This window comes from Triplophysa dalaica, chromosome 20, assembly GCF_015846415.1.
Source record: "Triplophysa dalaica isolate WHDGS20190420 chromosome 20, ASM1584641v1, whole genome shotgun sequence".
Lineage (NCBI taxonomy): Eukaryota > Metazoa > Chordata > Actinopteri > Cypriniformes > Nemacheilidae > Triplophysa > Triplophysa dalaica.
The window spans coordinates 12041273-12062516 of record NC_079561.1 but is presented as its reverse complement, the minus strand read 5'-3'; the positions used below and the strand labels follow the sequence as shown (position 1 = coordinate 12062516).

The 21244-nt window shown below is 39.3% G+C and overlaps 1 protein-coding gene across 1 annotated transcript; it reads right to left on the bottom strand.

Annotated features, from left to right (window-relative positions):
• Window positions 1–13504: 13504 nt before the first annotated feature.
• On the bottom strand, window positions 13505–20665 carry edem2 (ER degradation enhancer, mannosidase alpha-like 2). Its single transcript, XM_056733922.1, has 11 exons — window positions 20450–20665; window positions 19987–20097; window positions 19663–19702; window positions 19475–19580; window positions 19173–19298; window positions 18780–18991; window positions 17315–17456; window positions 17026–17150; window positions 16718–16862; window positions 14198–14319; window positions 13505–14095 (listed from the first exon to the last, which is right to left on the bottom strand). The coding sequence occupies exons 1-11, from the start codon at window positions 20554–20556 to the stop codon at window positions 13640–13642; spliced, it is 1692 nt and encodes a 563-aa protein (XP_056589900.1). The 5' UTR covers window positions 20557–20665; the 3' UTR covers window positions 13505–13639.
• Between the last annotated feature and the right edge of the window lie 579 nt (window positions 20666–21244).

Below are 21244 nucleotides of genomic sequence, written 5' to 3'. Positions count from 1 at the left end.
AGGGTGCACGCTCAGCAGGGAGAAGCCTCGACCAGCTTGCAGATTCTGGACGATAGCGCTGATCACTGGTGGAGAGATGCCGGGGTGTGAAGAGACGGAAGGTCCGAGACGCCAACAGGAACTAAGGGGGGTAAGCACAGAAAAGAGATGGGGCTAGGCACTGGAGACTTGGCAGAACTAGACTGAGGATAGGTAAACTTCAGGCTGAGACAAAGAACTAGACTCGCTAGACTGTGGCAGTCAGAACTGGCAAAACACACAACAGTCTGACACAAGACGAGAGGGATTAAATAGAGAGGACCTAAACAGCAGGAATGAACTACAGATGAATAATAATGAGGAGCCAGGGGAGGCTGAGGAGCGGGACGAGCTACAGGAGTGCAGGTGATGAGGTGATGGAAACCCGGCGAGGGAAAAGAGAAACGCAGCTATCTTTCTTATAAAAGAGAAACGCAGCTATACCTCGCACATGCCCTGCATTTACAAAAAATATATAGAACATATTTAACAAAAATTATTTAAATTAAAAAACATTTAAACGTTATATAATTCGCACTACATTGAAATGGCCTGGATAAAACATCTCATATAATCATGTAATCTATATCTTCAATAAAATAAGGTTTTTTAAGCGGCTTCATGTATTTAACACATGGAAGTACATGCTTGACATTATATGTACGCTGGCGGTTCGACCGTGCACCACATTCTTCAAATGCTGCCTGTCTGTAGGACAATGTGCAAACACTATACCTGCTTATGAAATAGGTGTAACCGATTCGTGATTTTGTTTTATGTCAAACTTTTTAAAATATCGACTCCCAACTGCACATAGACATGTGCCCAATTCTACATCTCTTGCATAGTGTTTATATTCTTTTTAACTTGAGCCATCTAAAGGCATATTTATGCATAACAGGAACATTCACAGTAACTCGTGAGCACGCAAAAAGTTTCTTGTGAGCATGCAAAAGTTTTTTGTGCGTACGCGATAGTTTCACAAAGTGTAGTCTTCTCATTCTACATTTCCTTCCACGAAATTCCACGGCTCCATAGAAAGCACAAACACATTCTACTTTTTACAATTAGCTAAATAATAAGCATTATAAAGATATTTTTAGAATCTGTCAGTTTTGTATGATGATAGCGATCTTACTTCATCTAGAGGTCATCTTAAGTCTTCATAAGAGTCTGGATGTAAACTGGATCTGGTGTAATGTCAGGTTTCAACAGGGTGGTCACCCGACCTAAAAACAGATGGAAAATATTTAGTATAGCGGCAGTTCATAACATTTCAGCCAAAGATAATAATTTGTGTTTAATCTGATACAGAAATAAAATTAATTAAAATTAAATGTTGACAGGCATCAAACACGCTCAAAATGAGAGTATACAAGTATCTGAAGAGGTAGAAAGCAACGCAGTCAGTGTTTTGCACACATTTTGTAGACTAAATGTGAATGGCCGCTAACATTTCTATTAGTGGTGGGCATAGATTAATTTTTTTAATCTAGATTAATTCCAAGATTAATCTAGATTAAAATGGCTCATTTGAATTCTGCCGAAGGCATTCAGAATATGTGTGCTACCCAAATAATGACTAAAAGTAAGTCTTTGAGAACGGGTTTCTCAAGCCAGGTGGCGCATTAGACCAGGGGCTCATCTCCTGTTTCCAAAATGCATCACAAACTGCTTGAGAAAGCTGTTCTACTATGATAATTGGTGATGAAAATTAAATTATGTTCAATAAGATGAACTTGTGTTTACTTCCGCATTAGCTAAGGGATGATTTGCGTTTAGGTGGTACTTGAGACTGGAAGAGCTCCTACAGTACATTTACATTTAGTCATTTAGCAGACGCTTTTATCCAAAGCGACTTACAAAGAGTGAGGGAGCAACAATCGATATGTCATACAGGAGCCATAATACATTAGATCTCAATACAAAGTTACTGGTTTCAACTAAAGCTAGACCACTACCTGTTGAGAAAAGTTTTTTTTTTTTTAAACCAATTCCGCATTGCACAAGGTGCAAACAACCTTAGTCTTGTCGATGTTTCTATTGGGAAGCTTCTTAAAAATAAATTTTCCCTGAAGCAAACCCGGCGGCTTCATAGCTGCATCCATGTTAGCACGTCACGTTTGATGCGGTAATTTCAAAGTAACGTTATGTTGTGTTCAGACCAAACGCGAATGGCGTGTCAAGCGCGAGTGAATTACATGTTAATGCAAAGAGCCAATAGACCTACTTGCTGCGCGAATCGCGCGAATGAAGCCCTGGTTATGAGATGATGAGGAGGCTTCTGCTTCCGCGAATGACGCGAATCACGAGTTGAAAAATCTCGTTCTCTCCCCGTACAGTGCAGTTAAGCTGGTATACATCCGCGCTAAAATATCAAGGTGAAAGTCATCATAGCTTGCGTAGTATAGACCCAGCTCCCAACCCAACTTTGAGAATAGATTAACGGCGACATTTTTTTTATCGCGCGATAAGAGTCTCAATGCGTTAACGGCGTTAATGCCGTTAACGGCCCACCACTAATTTCTATATAACATCTAACAGTTAGCTACTTTCATAACACTCTTTCACAATAGAAACTGAACTCAAGCTTGACTTTGTAAATAGCAACTCACGCCGCCTTTCATTTGTTTGGACAGTAATCCTCAACTTTCTTCATTTGATTGGCCAACTCAATCAGATTGACACTTAAGAGTGCTGTTAAACAGCCGAGGCAAATCAGATCTGAGATCAGTTAACTAGGCGTTTTCTACTATGGTAAAAAACTAAGGATTTTAATGACTTCAAATCAGACTATATTACTTTTTTGTTTTATTTTTATTTTCTTTGATTTTTTTACTTATCGCTCCACTTTGCTGAAACAACCAATATCCCTAACGCACCTTATAACAGACATTCTGAGCCATCAAAACTTTAATTCAGCTAGGGGGCCCGTTAACATGCCGCAGAGACCACGGTACAGAAAACACTTCTGTTGAGTCCTTCCAATGCTGACCTGATAGCTGCTGCTTAGTTTTTTTAAATCTTTTTAACAGCTAGTTAATTTTTTTATGTTTACATTTTGTAAGACCGTTTACCTGTTTGCAAATTGTCAGTCTCTGGTCTGTCCCCTTGTGTTCCCCTGCGAGTTTACCCGTGATTTTACCCTCTGGACTTCATTCCCCTTCATGCACTGCACCCCGCCATCCATCTTTGATTACACCTGCACCTGAGAGACATGATTGTACCCGCATTTGATTCACATTTCCCCGACCAACCAAAACGATGTGCACTCGGCATTAAGACCTGGACTTTGAAATATTCTCTCCAGCTCAAGCAACTCCGCCAGGATGGCATGTCTCTAGAGAGATATGTACAGGATTTTGCCAAGGCGTGCAAACTTGTGAGTTTGAGCGACCCCATTTTGAACTATTTATTTCTGTCTGGGCGGGATGAGGAGTTGCTTGCTCTCTTCATGCTTCCAGACGCAGATATACCCCATGGAGGATTTTCTCAACCTAGTCCTGCAGGATCCGCCATTTAAGAACACTCAGGATTCCCCGCTCACGAGCCCACAGGAAAATCCTCGGTCACAAGCTTGCAATTATTTTGGGGTGGGTGTACCGTTCTGCAGTGACCGTCCCGGTTCGCCCTCTCCAGGCCACCAAGCCTGGGGTACGCAAACATGTTCAACTGCCGTGTTTTTGGGAATGCTAGTCAGTTTCCTTGCCATGGCAGTCACTATAGCCTCCAGGACTCGTCCACTTGGAGGGGTAAGGGAGAAGTACGGTCACGGCCCTGTTTGCCCCCGTCTTCCGAGTCTTAACAAGAGCCTACTTAGTCTTCCGAGCCTGTCAAGCAGCACCGTGTCTTCAGAGCCTGTCGAGCCTTCAGAGCTCCCAGGTCATCAGAGCTTCCCAAGCCATCAGAGCATCCCAAGCCTTCAGAAGATTGCCGCACCCCAAGACAATCATTTTGACCTCCAGAATGTTCAGGGTTATCAGGAGCTTTTCCAGTTTTATGTTTCTATGGAAGACCCCCCTTTTGTAGCAGATTTCAGTTGCTTCAGTCACTTGCTCCATGATATGCCGCGTTATGTCCTCTCTCGAAATGCCTCCATTGCGTTTCAAGAAGTTGAGCACATCCTCACAGAGAGAGGGACGCTCCAGGACCATGATGTAGTGGTAGGGCTAGTCCTGCCAGTCCAGAAGCTGAACGATCACAGGAACGTTTTTTCCTTTACAAGCAAGCAACTGAAGGCCGACCTCTCGTGGAAAACCTGGCTAGATGAAAGACAATTTTTATCATGATTAGATTATCAACAAACAAGGATTTAGCTCGGTCTTAAACAACCTAAGGTTTGTCTACTTACCTATGCAGATCTTTTCAATTGAATAATAACAAAAGCTTCTTACAATGTTGATATAATCCTCGACTAATTTATAGGTCTTTAAGACTAATTTCACTGCCACCTGTTCAACAAAACAAAAAAAAGCATTTGTGTAAGCATTCATCCTGAACAGAACTGTATCATAATACATTTACATCAGTAAAGAGCAAGTTTGGTCGGGTTTCAAGCGATCAAGCACTAAAGTCCTAGACAATGTATACATTAAAGGGGTCATATGGCCCGATTGCATGTTTTCTGCGTGTTATAATTTGCCCATGCATGCATTAGCCACGTAAAATTGCAAAAATGTAAGTGTCGGAACAAAAGATGCATTTTATCTTAAAGCGAATGCTCACCCAGACATGCCTGAAATGCCTTGTGTAACCACACCTCCACAAATCTACATCATTTTGTGGTATGACTTGACTACGACCGCCCACATCTATACGCAAGTTAGGTGGGCGTACTTGTTACTCTCATTGTATTGTTGCGACGCTGTGTGATTCATTGCGAAAAGAAAGTCTCTTTGTTTGCCCTACCAAAAGATAAGACAGCTAAAAATGAATGGTTACTTTTTTTTTAAATAATGTTCCAGAACGGTACAATCTGAATATTCAAGTGAGTGCAGCACGTTTCACAGATGATTGCTCATGAACCTGGGAGAGATCAAGGCCGGCTGTGCACAAAAGCTTTTTTAGGGCAATTCCAACCATTACAACTTTGCAAGGACAGCCTGGTGCTTCAGATTTGCATCCTATTAATATATTTTCAATATAAAAGACATGACAAACTTAACTCGCGTTAGTAAGTATCACTTTTTGTTTCTTTGTGATCTGCAAATGCAAACATGTGCGCAACGTGAAAGACAACATGAGTCGTAATAATCAGTACTTATATTCCAACTAGAGACAACCAATGTCATATTTATAATGGGGTTTATTGTCTTAGTTGAGTAGCGACAAGACATGGTGTAACACTGGTTGATCAATGACCGCAAATCTTTATAACGCCGTATATAAAAGGTAAAACAGTAAGCTATAATTTTTTATTATTAAACATAATTAATCATAAAGTTTGTATTTATCTGAATATCACTTTAAACTTCACACCTGCTCTCATTCATCATCTTAAACAGCATATGCTGGGTCGTACTGAAATATTTCAAAGCCATTTGATCAACAAAATGAAAAGATGATTTCCAGTTAAGAAATCATTTCCTTCAAAGCATTCATCCTGAGCAGACAACTGGAAATAAGATACATTCAGAAGGTTTGTAAAGGACAGAATGAAATATTAAAGGTATATTTCACTACTTAATCAATCATCTGTAGTGGGTGAGTAAAACATAGGGTTTGTTATTGAAATATCCCTTAAAATACAGCACAAAATAGAAGAAAAAACTATTTGCTGGGTAGTTACTGCAAGTAAAAAATCAAACCTCCAAGCCATCATGCACACGGGTCCCTGTATGCACGACTCCAAAAGCACTCTGATCCAGCATTTCAACAATCTCATACAAGCAGGAGTTGATCTCTATTAAAAGAGAAATGAAGTTGACATAACACAAAGAATTAGCAATTCAAAAGCTATTATAACAATATTTGTCCTTATATTCTGGTCATGTATATGAATTTCATACATATAAATAAATATGTGTAGGTGTGTTCTGTTGGTATAACGAACCCAGAATGTACAAACTGGGCTTCTCCTCTTTCTGGATGTCCTCATCACAGACCGAGTACATGTGAACTTGAGCTGGTTGAATTTCTTCATCCCAGTCTCTATACGGACTTGATTCTGAACAAAATCGTTGATGAAATCCAACCCAAAAAGCATGTGGATATTCTGGTCACTGGTAAGAGTTTCCTGATTTTCCTGGAACTCTAGAGTGACATTCTGAACCGAAATCCCATCTGTAGAGAGGAAAGAGATCAAACACAAGATCAATTAAACCAAATATTATGTATATATATGAAATAATGAACACTTCCATTCCATTACCAGCAGGATATTAAAAAGTGACAGAAGAGTTCAACAGTACAACTTTTACTCTTTCTCAACAAGAGAAACTGTTCATTCATTCAGTTTAACATCATACTTTTAACCTATTAGTTAAAGCATAAGACTATCTTGCAAGTATCCTAAATAATGTATATATACATTAAAAACTTAACAGTAAATAACAACATCCAGCATACAAAATATAGGTTGTATTATCCAGTAAATTAAAAGCATTCTCGACAGGTGTCCCGTTAACACAACAATAACAAGATTTTTACATTATATAACAGATCACTAGTTATAATACATTGAAAAGGTTTCATTCAAATATTTTTAAGTGTTTCACACATTCATATAACACGTCTATAACATGTAAACGTTAATAAACTTCTCATTTATTGTCATAATCCTTCATTACATTTTAGTGTTCAGCTCTTTAGGGTCACTTGAGTAACATATTTCTCTTAAACCTTGTGTTAGACGAAACAGAAAACACAAGACTTAGTATAATGTTTAAAAGCACCTCACAGTTTGAAACCTCAAAAAACTGCATGTCGGAAAATATTTATAAGTGAGTTCACCCTAAACATTTGATTGGAACATGATATTATTTTCTGTCATCCTGACCTGTTCTCCGTCTCCAAGGAGGTGAATTATCCGTATATGTGCTCGATGGTGCACGTTTAAATTGTTTTTTGCACACCTCTCCGACCGAAAACCCATAGGGTTCACCGGTTTGGCAAATATCCGACCCATTTCACTGTTAGTCAACTGCACGCAAGCAAACCATAGTCAACCGTAAGCGAGCGAGAGACAGAATGAGAGCTAACTGGTCTCAGCTTGTTTTTATAGGCTCAGATCTGACGCAGAGATAACGTAGGCAGGTCAGTAGGTCTGTGGCTCAGCAGAACAATGTGCTCAATGGTCAGTTTCTCTGACTGGGTGTTTTTGAGGAGTACGGCAAGTCCGGAACTTTATTTTATTTCACTTTAATTTGGATTCGTTCACTAAATGCTTTGTTATTCATCTGTAATGTGTACCGGTAAGACATTTTGCATGTATATATTTATGCTGCGTCTATAAATGTCAAAACAATAAATGATATAAAACTACTAAATATGTAGTGTTTTAACTATTAAATGCATTCATTAAAATGGTGGACCTGGGATCTGTTTCTAAATGTTGAAATACGATAAAAACGATTGTTGTTCTGCCATTTATTTTGATTTCTGTATGTACATTTTTTATTGTTTTGTTTATTTTAAAATCTTCTGAAATGTATAACGCAATGAAAAATAAATATATACATACTCAGAAAATGAAATTAAACAATTTACACCCAAAAAAAGTTTTTCAGCAGTTTACACCCACTGGACTTTAAATGAATCGCGTTCCCTTCATGAGCATCACTGAATGTTTCCTTCTATTGTAATAGTTGTGCGAGTCTCTTGATAGGTCCTCAATGCAAACAGATTAATCTCAGCATCATACAGTTACTGTTGGACATGAAATACACAGAAATGCTGAAAAAGCAATGATTCTGGAGAACCTGGATATTTTTTCAGAAGATCAATGGACAGTTAAATGACTCCAGGACAAACAAGAAACCCTTAAACAACCATGACAAAACAAAAACTGTCATTGATTGTGCAAGTAACAACATACAGTAAAAATAATCATAATCCGAGATGTATGTGACATTTTTTCTTGAGTAGAGCCATAAAGAAGTTTGTTTGGTAAATCCGCAGCCCTCTCTGCTTCATATAATGGGAGTCTATGGGGTGCACCTGTCTAAGAGTTCCTAAAGCACATAATTCCAAAAACGGCTCCTGGCAACATGTTGACCTTTTGTGATGCGAATCGTTTGATATTTTCATAAAACTGAACTTATTAGCCATAATATGCAGCGTCTGGTACGTTTAGCGCAACCTGCAGAAAGGTATTGTTGAGGCTGTACAGTATGGCTTATATTATTAATAATGACGTTCGAATTTGTGAAAATTTGTGAGTCACTTCACGAAACGTCAACATGTCGCCAGGAGCCGTTTTTTGGAATGATGTGCTTTAGAAACTCTTAGACAGGTGGACCCCATAGACTCCCATTATATGAAGCAGAGAGGGCTGCGGATTTACCAAACAAACTTCTTTATGGTTCTACTCAAGAAAAAAAATGTCACATACATCTCGGATGGCATCAGGGTGAGTACATAAACGGCAAATTGGGAATTTTTGGCTGAACTATCCCTTTAAGGCGGGAATAGTCTGTGCGAGTTCGGTCCGAATTTGAGGGGATTTCTGAGTCGGACAATTCGTCTTTTCAGTCGTGCCGAATTTATCTTTTCTCGACATAAAAGGCTAAGAGTGAGGTCTGTTGCTTATCTCAAGTATGTGTTGCAAAATAGATAACTTTAAACCACGTTGGCCACGTCTTTAGGCCTGTTTATACTCGAGCCTGGCTCCGCTTCGCGAGCCTCGCGCAACTCCCCAAACGGACGAGACGTTTATACCAGACGCATTCGCCGTTGAGATATTCTTTGAAACGACAGGGGGCGCACGAACGAAATCGTTCTGTAAATCCGCAGGAAGAAGAAAAGTAGGAATTTTACCGGAATTACGTCAGATAATTCAGAATGCCGTCTTGCGAGCAGCTGCTCGACAAGGAAACGTAGGAGTTTTTGTGTTGTTGCTACTATAAAAAAAGGGCTAAAACGGAGATGGCATGTTCACCCACTGCATGCACAAAACGTGGAGATGTAGAATACATCGCTCTTGTTAAGCAGATGTATGTCCTGGACGGGGAAATGCATTTCGAACTATTGTTTGTTGATTTAATAAATTTTTATATCAACATTTTTGTTCACTCTTTCATTTCTGTGCATAATGCAGACACATTTCTACATATTGTTGGTTAGGGACTGCTCAATGTACATTGCCATAGATTAACCCATTGGATGTCTTTGTTATATAAAATGTGAAGATATAAGAATAGTTCAAAAGAGCAATGTTTATAAATCTTGTTTTATTCTGAATACAATATAAAACAGACACACTGATGGTTAAAGATGTCTGTACAGGCGTACATGTTCAGCCAAAATCTCTTCAAAGCTTTCATGTTGACTGCGGCGCCGCGCGTACAGTTCGCTCGAGTCACAAAAAATGTCGTGCACGCCGCCACGCGAAATGAGTTCGCGCGGACACAAAGCGAACTTCCGCCAACTCCGCGATGACGTCATATTTGGCGCGCGCACCCAGGCGAACTAGCGACTGCGTCGAGTATAACCAGCACTTGACAGCAAATATATAGCGAGCTTGATATTTACTTCGTATACGGTTTACTCGTACCCGTAGTTGAGAACTTTGCTGAAATCGCACAGTGTATGCCCGCCTTTAACGAACCTGACGAAACCGATTCTGATGTCCAGTAATGTTGACGCACGTGAAGCGTTCAAAAATAACGGCAGACCGAAAGTGAGCGCCAGAAAAAGGGAGAAAGCGACGCGGCAGGATTTGCCCGTCTTTATAGGCGAACGGCCATTACATTTCTATGATTAACTGTTGTCAAACAATAACCATTTAGCTACTTACATACATCGCGCTCTTTCACACTTGAACGGGCCTTCCACTGGGCATTTGTCATTAGCAAATCCCGCCTTCTCTCATTCGATTGGTCACTAATCCTTCCTTCCTTTGATTGGCCACCAGAATCCGATTGACACTAACGAGCGCTGTCAACGATTTTCCGCCATTAAATAAACTGTGTTCCAATTCGGGTGCTTCAACCTTGTAAGGTCGAGGACTTAAAAACGAGGACTTGTTGTTCAAAGCATGCAGCCTCAAAAGTCCAAGAACCGAACTGAAACGAGACGGTCTGCCTTAAAGCCAAGTTACAGAGGATTACCTAATTGCGTCACCTGATGCTCATGTTGCGGTGACAGCAGCAGGACACAGCAGAGACGTTTCTGACTTTATTAAACAAATACGGAGCCAGAAAAATAATATTTTATTTTAGAGAATATGACATGTTTCTGTACATTTAAACAGCCCAACAGTGTATTAAATTAACCAACCTTAGAATTAGATTTTTTAGACTTTAGATTTTTAGACTTTAAAACCCCATAATGCATCAATAATGTTAACGAACAACATCATATATAAAATAAAACACTGAAATGGACCGTTTTTGTGAATTACATACTTATATTTAACTAAAGTTTTGAATGATTATTTAAAATGTTGAAGCTGGTAAAGGTGCGCAATGAATCTCGCGATAGCCAAGCTGTGAAGGATAAATTCGTTCGTCCTTAAAACCCCGCGGAAATAAAGTCGCTTTTGAAGCAACGTTTGAATCGGCACAGCCTTCAGTCGCATTGCTGTGACGCATCGGAATTAAAATCAGCTCCCGAATTGGGACACAGCTATAGAGTTTAGCTTTAAACAACAAATTAATCACAACAATCAACAAATTTGTGTGAATCCGACCAGATATCAATAACACAGTTCCTAAGCCACGTCTTTACATCTTTTACATGGTTCTGGTATGCAGGCTTGCTATAAAGAAACTACATTGCTTGGATTTTAAAAGGTGTTTTAGCCCATAAATATTGTTTAAATGCTGAGTGGGTTTTTAATTTAAGTACCATAATTCATCTACCCCCTCACTGTAAAAAAAAGAGTTGAGGCAACCAGCTACCACTTTTTTGTGGTAGCTCAACACATGAATCACTACCAATAACAGAACAAAATATATTTGTAGTAGAACACACATAAAAGGACTTTGTGCTTTTTTCATTATTATTTATGAAGATTCCTATGCAAGTTATTGTTGGGCAGCAAACCACCCTATAGGTAACGTGTAGTCCTCATCTTATTCTGATAAATTAAAATTTGCACGGGTTAAACTGCAGTGACAGGTTTTGTAAGGAGTGGCTGAATGGTTCGTCTCCCACTAACAAATGGCTTGCTGTAGCCAAATGCATAACGGGAAACTGCACTCTCGTCTTATTGGCCTGAGGAGAGTTATGCACTTGTCTAGGTCACCAGGTCTTTGATATTTTACTTCAATTATTTAACACCAAGTTCCGGTTCACGCAAATCGAACAAATTAAATATCAAAATCGGTCGTGCCCCCCCCCCCCTTTATTTCCATTTCCTATTTTTGAACGGAGCATTAAATCAAAAGTACGAAAAATGACCCGTTATTTGGTATAACATTTATAAACGAATAACGAAATAACAAACCGTTTTTTTTATTTTCCGATTTTGCAAGCTCAATTGAATATGAAAAGAACGAATGATACACGGATTCATTTGGGATTGCATCTTCATTTACACACAGCGCTTTAAGTGTTCCAAAATTCGTCATTGCTTGAAGGCGTGGCCAACATCTACGGTCCCAATCAGGTGCATCAGTTTTGGGGGTCCCCCGGAAACACTTCCGTTGTCGTCCGTTTAGCTTGCAGCGCGTTTCAGTGTTTGTTTGTGTTGCGAGAATTTGCAGCGCGTTTCTGTGTTTGTTTGTGTTTCGACTATTTGCAGGGCATGTGATGCCAAACTAATGGAGATGCTTTCTGAATTTGATTGTTTTTTTGTGTTTGCATGTGTTTTATTCTGTTGCAGCGCAGTGACACCTAGCGGCCACCGTAAGCATCGCTAGTTACGAGCATGGATGTGCGGCTGCAAGCTGATAAAAACACTAAATCGCATGAACACGTATTGGAGCACAAAGAAAAAAAATATTTTTTTCAGATTATTACGTCTCTGTAGACGATACAACTAGTAGCTACATTGCTAGAATATTCTGCCTTATCAAGCGGTGAGTTCGCCTGTTGAATGTCTCATAATCACTTGACTTTCCCATACCCGTTATTATCATGAATACATTCAGTATTTTGATTATTGTCACACAATTTTCACACAATCTTTCAGAAATGGTCGTTTTGTGAGACCACTCTTAAGTAACTGCACAGTAGAGTCACAAACGCGATACATCCACGTGAAATTCACCTCTGTATTTTGCTACTTTCGTGCTGGAGACAGTGAAAGGGGAGAGAATATGCACAAATATACACAAACATTGCCAAAGTGGAGATCTGCCCCTTACGAAAATTAACCTTGGTTTATAATTCATCCGGATGCTGCAGTTGCGACACAAAAACAGTTTCTGAATGATTATAGATATTGACAAAGACAACAAATACTGAACGTGTTTACGATGAAAACGTGTATGTGCAAGCGCTTTAATGCTTTAACTTCCCTGCAGTAGTACGTGTTTTCAACACATCAAAACAACAGACGTATAACTAGCGATGCTGGCTTATGGAACGCGAACGGGGACAATACTTTTAACACGTATGGAAAGCCAAGAGGGTCAAAACGTGCGAATTTTAAAACCTCGACAACGCGTAAAGTAGGCCTACGTGTGGAGAACGGGTGTATCATAACATAGAAAAGACAAGATAGCCAAGTTACAATCTTCGTGGTTTCTTTTGATTGTTATCAGAGATCATCTACAGGCACTTTTGTTTCAGAATTTCTACGGGAAGTTAAATTAGTGTCACAAAATATGCATGCGCAGTAACGTTTATGTTGTTAAAATGAAACCGTCTATTTACAGTGATCCACCCACCAGTAAAATGTATATATTTAGAAATCTTGTAAATACGCAATTTTGAAAGTATATGACAGGTATATGGTTATCTTGATCATTTTGTTTTACATGTTCTTGATAAGAAACAAGCATTAAGGCCTATTTCACTCTGATAAGTTTGTTCCTCAGCCAGTTAATAAACTGACAGCGGAGAAAATGCGCTGCTCTTCTTAATCCCTGTAACAAAGATTTGACAAGAATATCGGTCTTTATTGTTAATAATGTTTAAATAAATACTTTTTTAACTAGCTTGCGATCTGAAATATTAAGTGGCTTAATTTACAAAAAAATGTATTTAAATTAGGTTTTACTTTTTTATTAAACATTTTATTAAACTATTTTAAACAAAGAATATTTTGATATTTGTACTGGAAAACAAGACGGGCATACCAATAACTTCATTTTTGCAGCCACGTATTGTTTTTTAAAAATTTGCTAGTCTAAAATAACAGCAAATAACTTCACTTGAATCATTATCTAAAACTTTTTTAATAAAAGGGAGTGGAAAAAATCCACACATTTAGAAAACATTTAATCTTTCCAAAATTAAATTACAAACATACTCTCCATCTTTGTACACTGTTCACAAAAAGATTGAAGTCTGTTCACGAGTTGTCAGAGAAGACTTGACCCATAACAGCCAGTTTGGCACTAAAAGGTTGAGTGGGGCAAGAAAGCACAGGAGCTTTCCGTCTCTCGCCCGGCTTCAGTGCTATGCTCTCAGGCGGGTCCCAGGCCCCTGAAGTCTCCTCTGATTGGTCCATGGAGGGCCTGAGTGCTTCAGAGAAGCCGAGGAGTATATCCTGTAGCTCTTTGTGTTCCTCCTGGTCCCGGCTACAGCAGTGAAGGGCAGCAGGGTCCAACGGATGAGCCTCAGTGTTGAAGATGTAACCCCCCGCGTTGAGTACGCAGTCCCCCTGCGGGCCGCCGAGCTCGAACTCGGTACCGTTGTTGTGCAGGAAGTTTTCAGGATCGAAAAGGAGGTAGAGGTATTTAATGGTCTCCGCCAGAAAGAAGGACTCCATGCGGTTATCCAGCTTGTGGTCCCTCACGTCCTTAACCTTCATAAGAAGCAGACAGGTGAAGATTTCATGTTTGTAGATACAGTATATGTAATGTAAAAGATTTGAGACTTATGACTAATAAACTGAAGTGGAACTCACAGTGGCAAAGCCACAGTTCACCCTGCTGATTTTATCTATAGATTCTACTGCATCCCGGCCGAGCTGCATGAAGGTCGGGTCACCGGTGGCCTTATACAGATACATGGCACTCTCGATCAACTCTAAAACACAAACACACAGTCTGAGCTTTGAAAAATGATTGATTATTTGTATGTTGCCAACTTTCACAGCATTTGTGAAATCATTTCTACAGTGTTTTGAGTGATTTTTAGGTGGTTGCTTTGGTGTCCTGAGTAGTAACAAATGCATAGCTTAGTGGTTTTCTAATGTATACTGGGTCCTTACAAAAGTATACCTAAGTGGTTGCTAAGGTCTTCTGGGTGGTTGCTAGGGTATACTGAGTATTTGCTAGAGCATCGTAGTTGCTTGCTTAAGTGTTCTGGGTAGTCGTCAGAGCATTGTAGGTGGTTGCTAAGGGGTCCCGAGTAGTTGCTTAAGTATCACTAGCGAGTGCTAGGTGGTTGCTATGGTATACTGGGTAGTTGATAGTAGGGTTGCATCATAAATCACAATTCCCATTCAAATCGTGATTAAATCGATGTGGGTATCATGATTGTGAAATCGCAAAGGCTGCAATTATGTTTTATGCGCAGCTTGTTCGTGAAGCACTGCACTGTGATCTGTGGGAAAAGCGTTTGAGTCACTTAAAATGTGCATTTAAAAAAGCAATACCACTCAAAAATCATCATTATAAATATGCTATTTTATCATGAAAATACCCGAGGAGGCTAGAAAAACAGTGATAGAAAGATGCCAGATAGCTTTCCTGTAGCTCAGTGGTAAGAGCATTGTGTTAACAACGCAAGGTTGTGGGTTCGATCCCAGGGGATTGCAAATACCTATGTAAAATGTATAGGATAAAGCAATGTAGGTCCCTTTGGATAAAAGCGTCTGCCAAATGCCTAAATTTAAATGTAAATGTAGATAGGAAGAAGGCATTTCCTGGTTATACTTGTGGTACTTCTTCTATGGATCATTGGAGATTCTGTGCGAGAGCACTCTCTGGGTTAAGGCTGCAGATGAATTTAACAGTTTTTCACTGACAAACTGCGCCTAAAACGTCACATCCACCGGTTTCTTTTCGAATAGTATCGCAGCCCTAGTTGCTAAAACATTCCTAAGTAGATGCTAAGGTGTTTTGGGTAGACGTGAGACTATTAGTAAGTGGTTGCTATGGTATTCTGGGTAGTTGTCAGGGCATTGCTAGGTGGTTGCTAAGTGATCATGAGTAGTTGCTAAAGTATCGCCAGGAAGTCCTATGTAGTTGTTAAGGTATACTGGGTAGTTGCAAGAGCACTACTCAGTGATTGCTAAGGTGTTCTGGTAAGTTGCTAAACCATCATAAGGGAGTTCTAAATGGTTGCTTAGGTGCTCTGGGTAGTTGCTAAACCATCGCTAGGTGGTTGCCGAGGTGTTCTTGGTAGTTGCTAGAGCATTACTCTGTGGTTGCTAGGCGGTCTGAGTAGTTGCTAGACCATTATTAGTAGGATACTAAGGTGTTCTGGTAGTTGCTAGAACATCGCTAGGGAGTTCTGTGTGATTGCTTAGGTGTCCTGGGAAAATGCTAGAGTATTACCAGGGTGTTCTATATGGTTGCTAAGGTGTTCTGGGTAGTTGCTAGAGGATTACTAGGTGGCTGCTAAGGTGTTTTGGGTAGTTGCTAGAGCATTAGTCAGTGGTTGCTATGGTATTCTAGGTAGTTGCTAAACCGTCATTAGGGAGTTCTAAATGGTTGCTTTGGTGCTCTTGGAAGTTGCAAAAGCATTACTCTTTCGTTGCTGAGGTGTTCTGAGTAGTTGCAATAGGATTACTAGGTGGTTGCTAAGGTGTTTTGGGTAGTTGCTAGAGCTTTAGTCAGTGGTAGCTATGGTATTCTAGGTAGTTGTCAGAGCATTGCTTGGTGGTTGCTAAGTGGTCATGAGTAGTTTCTAAAGTATCGCTAAGAAGTTCTAGGTGGTTGTAAGGGTATACCGGGTAGTTGCGAGAGCACTACTCAGTGGTTGCTTAGGTGTTCTGGCAAGTTACCAAACCGTCACTAGGGAGTTCTAACTGGTTGCTACGGGGATCTGGGAAGTTGCTAAAGCATCGTCGGGGAGGTCTAGGTGGTTTCTAAGTTGTTCTGGTTGTCGCTAGAGCATCGCTAGGGAGTTCAACGTAATTGCTTAGGTGCCCTGGGAAAATGCTAAAGCATTACCAGGGAGTTCTATATGGTTGCTTAGATGTTCTGGGTAGTTGCTAGAATTCCTCTATCAGCCTATGGGATAATGTGCCTGTTTTATCAATCAGCAGTAATAAACTATTAGCTTGATAAAAGCACAGTACAGGTCATGCAATTTAAGGTGTCGTTCATGAAGACAAACTGCTCAGCATGAACTGAAGTTTTGAGTGAACTTACAGCAGTATGAAAAAGAACAACAGCGTTACTTGCTAAAGACAACCAAATAATGATTAACATGAATCATTCGAAGATACCCCAATAATCTTTAATATTGTAGATACCTGGCCGAAGAGGGTATCCCTCCCGTTTGTCCACTGTATATCCTTGAGGAATGCTGTAGAACTCCGGAAGGCCTCCAAACTGACGCCATACGCTGTAGTAATTATGGAAGGTCTTTGTTGCACTAGAAATATCACCTATTAAACTCTGATTTTAAAATAAACAATACAGAACAACATATATATGAATTGGTACCAGAAGAATTTAAGATGTCCATATGACTGATAGATGATTTATAAACCAAATTAACTCAAAATAAATAAACCCTGTAGTGTATTGGACTCATGTAAGATAAGGGATCGTCTCTCACCTGTAATCCGGGCCAGAAAGCCTCCAGAGATTGAAACACAGGCATTGATACGGTTCCCTTATGCATCTGTACCCACAGATACCAATCATCAAATTTTGTGTAGTTCTTTATGGACTTATCATATTCTGCAACACACATTGAGGGCTTGTTCATGCTTATATACAAGAAAGAAAAAACAGTCACCATCAAACGTATTAGTCATTGGTGTTACGATAAGCAAAACACCAAGACATTTGCAATATTGTAATGTATCAACAGTCACAAGAAGACTGTAATAATATATTTTCACCATAAAACATTGTCAGCAGCTCCTCGTCTTGCAACATGATGGCTCCCTTTACAAGATACTCAAAGTATGAATCCACTCCCGCACCAATCCCTGCATCCTGAGCCACCCACTTAGAGGTTACAACATCTATATGGTTGCCCACCTGAAAAGACAGTACATATAGGTCAGTAAGGTGGAGTAAGCCAAAGCCATCCTGGTAATATACGTGTGCAGTTGTTTATATTTTTTTATAATTACAGAAAGTTTCAATGTGTCAAATCAAAAACAGAATTTTGCTTTTGCTTTTTAAATTCAGAATGTAAACAAACAGGCCAAGATAGCACAGGTGCATCTTTAAGATGTCTGTTAAACATCTGCTGTGTAAAAACATACGATAAACATCTTAGAGAGACCAGTTTTACATACATTCTAAATCATAAACATCTTACAAACATCTTCTAGATGTCCGTGTCTTCTGTATCAGAGACGTGTTGCAGATGAGCAAACATTTAAACATATGTCTTGCAGATGTAAATAAAGACATCAAATAGACTGCCAGATGTATGTGTTATTTAAATTATTCTATAAAAAGTTGATTAGTTCTTCTGAATCATTTAAAAAAAAAAAATTGTGATTCACTTGTAATGGTCTACCGATATGGGTTTTTTAATAGCAGATACCGATACTAAAGAGCATAATAAGAGGTTAATATAACAAAACGTCAAATACAGTAAATGAGAGACATACAGAAAATGGGTGACACTAAATAACAATACTTTTGTGTATTATATGGCCTGTGAGTAGCATGTAGCTTAGCATTAAAAAGACTTGAAACCGTGAAAAGATGCACACTGCACATATGACATTAAGTTAATCTAGGGCAGCTAAATGTGGCTAAATAAAAAAAAGGGAATTTAAATGTATTATTAGGATTAATATACAATATTTGTGTACCTTTTTTAAAAAAAAATTACTACCGAGCAGACAAACAGAAAAACTGCTTGAGCTGAGGATAATAAATGTATTTTTTTTAATATTTTTTTACAATTCTAAATATCTACCAAAATTATCAGATAGCGCAATATATCCATCTGTCACTATATAATAAAAATTTATACAAAATAGACACTTTGAAAACAGTTATGCAAGGCTGATACACGAAGAGTTTGTGCTTACATAATATATGTTTGTGCACTGTGCATATTCATTTCGTATTTATAAAAACGTACACATACATATATTTAAGACCTTTTTTTTTATTATATATATATAAATGTAAATATGTACATGCAAATATTCCCAAAATATGCCCATTTATGTGTAGGTGTATGTGTCTATATACAAAATAAAAATACAAAGCACACAGACATTTATTATGAAAACTCACGCAGCAAAGGTCAAAGCTAAAACCAAAGTATTTTGAATAAACTTCTTAGTGTCACGAATGTGCGACAAACTCCATGACCGGCAGATAAAAAGATCTTACCAAGCCAATATCGGAGCGTGTTCTCCATAAAGCCTTGAGAGCTTTGCGTGCCACATTCTCAAACACAGGGTCTCCCGTGAGTCGGCTAAGGGTGGAGAACTCCAGGATGAAGGTGCCCACTCCAGCAGTACAGGTGACAGGGGTCTCAGTGGGGTCAACACCCTTCAGAAGGTTAACTGTGCCATATGGCATGCCTGTGGGGGTCTGGAATGCTGAAATGAGCAGGTTGCATTGTATGGTGTTGATGTATGTAAGGTGTCAAAGCACCATGCACTCCCATTGCAATGACAAACACCTAAAATCTGTCTGGGTTTCTAGCGATACAGTCGTTAAGTTATATATGTTTTTATAAATGAAGGTCTTCAGACTTGACATGTGCATTTGCTCACATACCAGGCAGTAGTTTACGGGCAGCATCCTCTGCCAACCGCAGGAGAGGTCCAGAGCAAGGCCAGCCCTCCTCAACCTCCATCCCTGCGCGCTTGGAAAGCAGATGGGCCGACAGAAGCCCACCGACCACTGTAGGGAAGCACACTTCTTTAGGTGACAAGAACGTAATTTACCACATACACAAGTGACTAGTCAAAGTAACCATTGTAGTCGTTGAATTTCAATGTCTAGGACTTTTCTTTTGAATGAGGCTTGAAACCGGTTTTACCAGATAAGAAGGCCTAACACAACACCAGCTGCCTTACCCCGAATGTTTGTCTCGAAAACGGACGCATTCACATCAGTGTCAAAGTCAATCGTGTCCTGAAGCAATGTGGCCACACGCTGGAACTCTGTGTGGTTCCCCAAAATCTGGAAGGAGATTTAAATATAACTACATTTTTAGCATCTCAACTAAAGTTGAAGTCACATCATTTAAGATTGAATGACATACCAGCAATGTGTCCAGTGCATCAATGAGTGTGAGAGAGAAACTTAAAGAAAGAGACAGAAATATATTGTATTACCATAAAATACAACTTATAAACTTCCTGTCAAGGTCATGGCTTTTAAAATAAGAGACAATAAACTATTGTATAGACGTTTGATTCCATAGGATGCAAGATCTGGAATAAAATAGATGCACTGGGAAGTTTGTTTGTGGCCAAACCAGAACAAGAGTGACGTTTCCTCCTTAGACTGTAAATATTTGAGCCATATTAATCCAGTAAAATTATTGCTAAAATAATACCAAAACCATATGTAAGAATGGTTGTACCTGCCCCATGTATCCTGTCCATCACACGTCAAAGGTCTCAACTCATCATAAGGGTAAGCGTTTTCCAGATAGTTGTTGTAGGCATGATAAAACATGGACTTTATTCTGTCTCTATTAAGGAAACAATGAGTTAAACAGCTTTCACAATGACTGCCCGACAACATTCTTAAAAGCAGAACATTTGTTTTAAGGCATTGTACAGGTAAAGTTAACCTAGCCTAGCTTGCAGTCACGTCGTTAGGCTGTGAATGTAAACAGTTTATGACCACAGACCATATTGCGATCTGACTGACAGTAAATAGCCCTTTGCTTAGTCTTAGAGGGAACATTGCTTATCCTTTACAGGTGATATAACAGCTGTGACTTCAAACAAATGTTCCAACAACTGTACCGTGGTCGTGTCAGCCACACACTGCATGTCAATGTTTACCGCTGTATTAAGTAGAATATGTATAAATCTTGCCTGTAATGAGACATTTCCTGCTCGGTGAAGTCTTTACCGTTGACATGACTGATGATCGGTGACAGGTACGTGGCGCAAAACACGGTGGTGAAAAGAAAAGTGAGCATGAAGCAAAGAGGTGCGAACGGACTCAAACAATACAATAATATCAAAGCTACATATGAAAATGCAGAAATTCTGCAGATGACAATAAGAAGTGCACGCAGTGCGCATGCGTATAACCCAATGCTGACGAGCCGGTAGAACTCGACAAGTTCATAATAAAAGTCCTAGGCTTGTCAATGCGATGGTGAGGCGATAAAAGGGCAACAAAGTAAAAGTCGTAGACTTAAGAGCTTGTTAATCGCCGCGCTGAATGTTGCGCCATCTTGGGAGGACGGCTGCTAGTGTATTCAATGCAGTGTTTTTCTTGTTTGATTAAGAAAATTTAACTATGGTATGTTGGTTTTACTGTGTTTGAAATTGCAATAGCATTACGCAGAGTCGTTCAGGAAAAGCCACTGGTTCTTTAACTTTCGATTTATCCATATTTTAAACAAAACAAGTAGCGGTACATATCAAATCAATAATAGCGGCGGAGTATGAACCTCCCAAGATGGCGGCAGCTTCACATTCTCAGTTGGAATGACTGGGGCGGAGTGAAAATTACATAAGGTTTACAATGCATGGGTGAAGGAGGAATAATATTCTATTCCGAAATAAATTGTGATTTAAGAGTCTTATGAATTGATTTGATTTATTTACAGAATATGTTGATTGTTTGATAGACATAAACGAGCAACACTGAAAAGGGCT